We start from the raw sequence: 5,254 nt of genomic DNA on the forward strand, positions 1-5,254 counted from the left end.
TAATGCTAATTTATATCGAACAGTTTGTTTGTTTTTTGTGTGTTGTGTACTACCCTTAGTGCAACAATCATTCTGAACTGGTATGTTTATTGATATAGTTACTGAGATGCTTATTGAGATTTGCCTAAATCTGCGCAATTAATTGTCATGGTCCTACAAAGCCTGTTTTTGCAAGGAAGTTGGGGCAACTTTTTGAAAAGAGGAAGGAACAGCCACAAGAGTGTGCACTTTCTTAAACACGCCCCCACTGATTCCACAGATAGGGTTAGTGAAACACTCCCTATTTCTTTCAAATACCAGCTCTCACTCTCTGCATCCCCATACTCACACCTAAGAGACATTACGTTCACCTTGGAGGCACGTCAGTGTCAGCAGGCAGACCTCCTCAGCAACAGGTAAGCCTCAAGAAGGATCTCTGCTATCACTAATAAGAATATGTAGTAATCCCACTATGACAAATGAAATATTATTAGGAAGTTACTGAGCCCTTTGCTGAGCTTGTCTTGAATTGGAATGCAAAGGAAGACTCTAAGCAGGGTGCTTAGGTGTGTTCGCATACCATGTGTCTTGCATGGGTGTAGACGAGTACTTAATGGTAGATCTTTTTTGCTGGTAGCTGATAAAGCCTAAGGCGATTAAGGCGATAAGGGCTGGCATTCTTTTAACTTGACACATCTGCTTCAGGAAATACATTTTTGAAGTCCTGTATTCACACTGTTCTCACACAGGGGCATAAATCACATAGTAATATTATTAACTAAAACAAAAAACTAAAGAAAAAAAGATTGCTCTCCTATATATACACACACAATGGCCTCACTTAACTAAACATCCCAAAACATTTTTTTTGTCTTATAACACTCACAAACTGCGATTATCACGACAAAATCAAATGTCTTAAATATTAATAACATATTTTATTTTAGATTTTTTGGGATCTTGCCATGCATTCCTTCTGTTTATGTAACATAAAAGTGGCAGAGTGCTGTGTGTCTTGTATGTGCGTTACCACTTTGAGGTTATTGGACATATATCACAACCACAGGTTTCCTCAGAGGTGCTGATTCTGCACAGCAATACTTCATGTCATACCACAACCTTCCTGTCGCAAATGTGGACTGCTCTACAGGGGACAAATATCAAATACATAAAAGAAAAACCTAGAAATGGTAGAGAGAGCATAAGCATCAATACATAAATAATATTAATTTAATAATATAATACAACTGTAATTATAAAAAGGTATTGTGTCTTATGCTAAATTAGGAAAGGTTTTTGGCTTTTGGCTGCTTGCTTTGTGGGGTTAATACAGTTGGACATTGATTTGCAAATTGAAACTCCAAATGCGGGCGGCACGTTGGCGCAGCAGGTAGTGTCGCAGTCACACAGCTCCTGGGTTGTGGGTTCGATTCCCGCTCCGGGTGATTGTCTGTGAGGAGTTTGGTGTGTTCTCCCCGTGTCTGCGTGGGTTTTCTCCGGGTGCTCCGGTTTCCTCCCACAGTTAAAAAAAACACGTTGATAGGTGGATTGGCGACTCAAAAGTGTCTGTACATGTGAGTGAATGTGTGACTGTATGTGTTGCCCTGTGAAGGACTGGCGCCCCCTCCAGGGTGTGTTCCTGCCTTGCGCCCAATGATTCCAGATAGGCTCTGGACCCACCGCGACCCTGAATTGGATAAGCGGTTACAGATAATGAATGAATGAACTCCAAATTCTCATTTCAAAACTATCTACAAATATCTTAATGGGACACTGATGAATGGGTGGACAATAGGACAATATTTTGAACTATTTTTCTCCCCATTGTAGTAATTGGCAAATGTAACCATCAGCCCTCCCAATAACACAGTTCCACTAAGGGGGAAGGATAGAACACTTCCTCTGAGACATGCGAAGTCACTTCTTCTTTTCAAATTGCTGCAAACTCAACAGCACCAGAACCCTCAACAGACTTGGAGGACACCATCTTCCCAATTTTGTTATGGCAGCTAGCAAATGGTACCACCTGCTCTCCTGGATTTCTTGCCTCAGAGAGCTGAAGCATCACACCGATATGAAATTTTCAGACAGGCTGGAATGTTCACAAAGTAACAACTTAAGTGTTATGGCACATTTCCACTGCATGGTACATTTGCTATTCTACTCTGATGTTTTGATTTCCCATTAGGCAAACTGAAAACGATTCAGGTACCAACCAGCAAGTAGAGCAGAGTTGAGAAGTAAATTTACTGGAAAAAGCAACACTATATGGAGAAATGTGTATTTAAAATTATATATATATATTTTTTAAACATTGGATTATATATATGAAATATAGGAATATCCAAGAGAACCTGCATACAGATTCTGTATTATTCACATTATGGATATTCACAGCCAGTTATTAGCACCAGCATCATGTAAGCTAATATTTTATCTCGCACATTAGCCTAGGAGTTTATCGCACAAGTTCAACTAGTTCTGTATAGACCTTCTATATTACATTCATCTGACACCCCATGACGATAAAGGTGGAGTATTTAAATAAAACGACACTGCACTGCTTATTGTGGCCGCTCATAGCGACGGCTGAAGTTTGCGCGTGTGTAGCGGTAGCGCTCACGTTAGAACTGACAGCTGAGCTGAGCATTCCCGGAGCGTACACGTTTCACCTGTCCCGCGCGGCCAGAAGCAGACTGTACCACTTAGTCAAAAAAAAGAGGGGTGAAAGGACAAAATAAATAAATAATCCGAGAAAAAAAATGTATAGCAAATGACAACCATATTTAATTTGCTTTTTTAACAAATGAAATTATATTTTATTTCAAAAGCCTACACGGAAATATCATTAAAACAATATTAATAGCCCTCAAAGGGGCCCCTGTCAGTGCAAGGCCCTTAGAATCGTCCTAACGCCTCCCGCCCACCCTAAATCCTATGGCAGTAACACAGCCTGAACAGGGAACAAGTCCATTACAATGCTTCACACACACAGACAGCTTTGACACTTTTCTCAGTCCACAAAATTTTTTGGATTGGATTTTCAGAGGAAACCCACACAGACACAGGTAGAGCACACCAAACTAAACAACAGAATTGCGCATTCTCTCAAGGGCAATGAGATAATCAAGGATGATGTGTAAGCAGGAATATTTTTTTTTTAATTGCAATGCCTGGTTTAAAGCGTCTTGGAGGAAAAAGCTCCAGCCTTTCCCAACATTCCCGAGTGTGGTAGCGAGATATCTACTTACTGAGTGTAATGAATAAACTTTGGGAGTAAGCTATGTATAAAAGTCACTGATTCATGCCTTTGGTTTGTTTCACTTTTTACAGTGATGCAATGGCCGGTGAGAAGCTGAATTCTAGTGACTCTTCTTCCTACCCAAATGAGGCAGTACGAGTCATACAGATGGTGGTGACTGTGCTGATCTTCGTGGTGGGAGTGACTCTGAACGGCCTGGTGGTTTGGGTGCTGGGACTCCGCAGGAGAAGAAGGGGTAGTATTGGAGGGTCCGAAACACAGGGTGCTGGAAGCTTCCGGATATACGTTGTGAACTTGGCGCTGGCTGATCTGGTGCTCCTGTTGCGCACACCCCTTGCGCTCGGATACCTGGCACACCACTTCAGCTGGCCATTTGGCATAACTTTCTGTCAGATAATCATGTTCCTGCGCTGCCTGGGATTGTATGCAGGAGCTTTTATGCTAAGCGCCGTAGCGTTGGAACGGTGCCTGTGCTTGCTACGGCCTGTCTGGTCTCGAATGAAGCGCCCTCGCTGGGTTGTGCCACTAGTGTGTGTTGTGCTGTGGATAATAGCTGCTATCCTCTCCGTGCCCTACTTCACTCTAGCAGGGCTGTCGCCTTGGCAAAACAAGACACAGTGCATAGAAAACACACACAATGTAACTGCGACTACCCTAGTTGTGTTGGAAACTGTACCTGGGTTCCTTCTTCCGTTGTTGCTTTTCATAACCTGCAACATAGTCGTAATGATCAGTGCCAGAAAGGCTGAGAGAGTTGCGACATCACCCACCAGCCCCATTTCCTCTCCCACCTCCCCGAATGGACCCATTTACACGTCACAGAGGATGGCGCGCCTGTACAGGATACTATTCCTCACCATGATCCTGTTCCTCACCTGTTGGGTGCCCTACTTCATTTGCCGATTTCTGAAGGCACTGTCCGCTGGGAGGAAAGGTTGGGAAAAAATGAATCATCGGGCAATGGAGGGTGCCTATGCATCACTGTTTCTAGTGTACATCAAATGTGCTCTCAATCCAATCCTCTATGCGTTTGCTGCTCGGGGACTCCGTCGTACCGTCCGTGCCTCACTCTTCTCAACAATCGAAAGAATCTTTAATGAGGATATATCAGAGTCTCTGCGGAGGAAGTCCTTACGACGAAAAGACTCTCAGTTCCAAGAAGGTGCTGAAAGCGGACAGTACTAACGTTCTTTGGTTTATAGTTAACACCTAGATAAGTAAAATGTCAGCAAAGACATGACGCATGGAGTGCAGTCAAATTCACTGTATTAGTAACACAGACAGTGAGCAGGTACAGAGCGCATTGTCATATTCAAACTATAGATGATTAAACTCATTTCCATCCTTCTTCGAAGAGTAAATTATTAAAACTGAGCTTTAATCTCTGGTGGATATGGGTATGCAAACCTATTATAAAAAAAAACAAAAAAACAAAACCACACACAATCAAAGCTAAATTGCAAATGAAAATTAAACCAGAATATAAAAGTTAATAGTAAATGTCTGTGTAAATATGTAGCTTAACATATCATTTATATTTGTTTTAATGTTGCTTGTTAATGTTCATAATGTGTGGAGAAATATATATATATATATATATATATATATAAGCAGGAAATGCTGAAAAAGCGTCTACAAGCAAGGGACTAAAAATTCCCTCTAATAAGCAAGAAGAACAAAAAATAAATAAAATAAAATAAAAACCATGCACCTCATTTATATTAATTTACTTAAGCAAATGAACTGAAATGTTATTGCACATTAATCAAATGCATTGGTTAATGAAATATTTTGCATAATGTACAATCTGAAATCATTTTTCAACAGTATATAAAAAATGTCATTCTAAAAAGTGGTTCAAATATATTTATCAAACTTGATTGTGCAATACACAACTGATAAATGCTTTATTTCAAAAAGAAAATCTTACACAAATGTCAGGTGCAAGTATAAAGAAACTAAGATTACCATTTGTTACAAGAAAGGGAAAGGCCAAAATGTGTCCTACAGTAA

At 40.7% G+C, this 5,254-nt stretch overlaps 1 protein-coding gene across 3 annotated transcripts; it reads left to right on the forward strand.

Moving 5' to 3' along the window:
* The first annotated feature begins 303 nt into the window (after nt 1-303).
* LOC136687239 (C3a anaphylatoxin chemotactic receptor) lies at nt 304-4,892 on the forward strand. Of its 3 annotated transcripts, none has more exons than XM_066661565.1 (2): nt 304-395; nt 3,313-4,577. In XM_066661565.1, exon 2 carries the CDS (start codon nt 3,320-3,322, stop codon nt 4,424-4,426), a length of 1,107 nt encoding a protein of 368 aa, XP_066517662.1. In that variant the 5' UTR covers nt 304-395; nt 3,313-3,319; the 3' UTR covers nt 4,427-4,577. The 3 variants fall into 3 exon arrangements, with proteins under 3 accessions (XP_066517662.1, XP_066517663.1, XP_066517664.1); XM_066661566.1 differs by lacking the exon at nt 304-395 and adding an exon at nt 2,954-3,047 and having other exon boundaries at nt 3,313-4,892; XM_066661567.1 differs by lacking the exon at nt 304-395 and adding an exon at nt 3,037-3,118 and having other exon boundaries at nt 3,313-4,892.
* The last annotated feature ends 362 nt before the right edge of the window (nt 4,893-5,254 follow it).

The sequence above is a fragment of the Hoplias malabaricus genome, chromosome 2 (assembly GCF_029633855.1).
Source record: "Hoplias malabaricus isolate fHopMal1 chromosome 2, fHopMal1.hap1, whole genome shotgun sequence".
Taxonomy (NCBI): Eukaryota; Metazoa; Chordata; class Actinopteri; order Characiformes; family Erythrinidae; genus Hoplias; species Hoplias malabaricus.

Coding starts and splice junctions, on each gene's coding strand:
- LOC136687239 (XM_066661565.1), top strand. CDS start 3,320: ATGGCCGGTGAGAAGCTGAATTCTAGTGACTCTTCTTCCTACCCAAAT.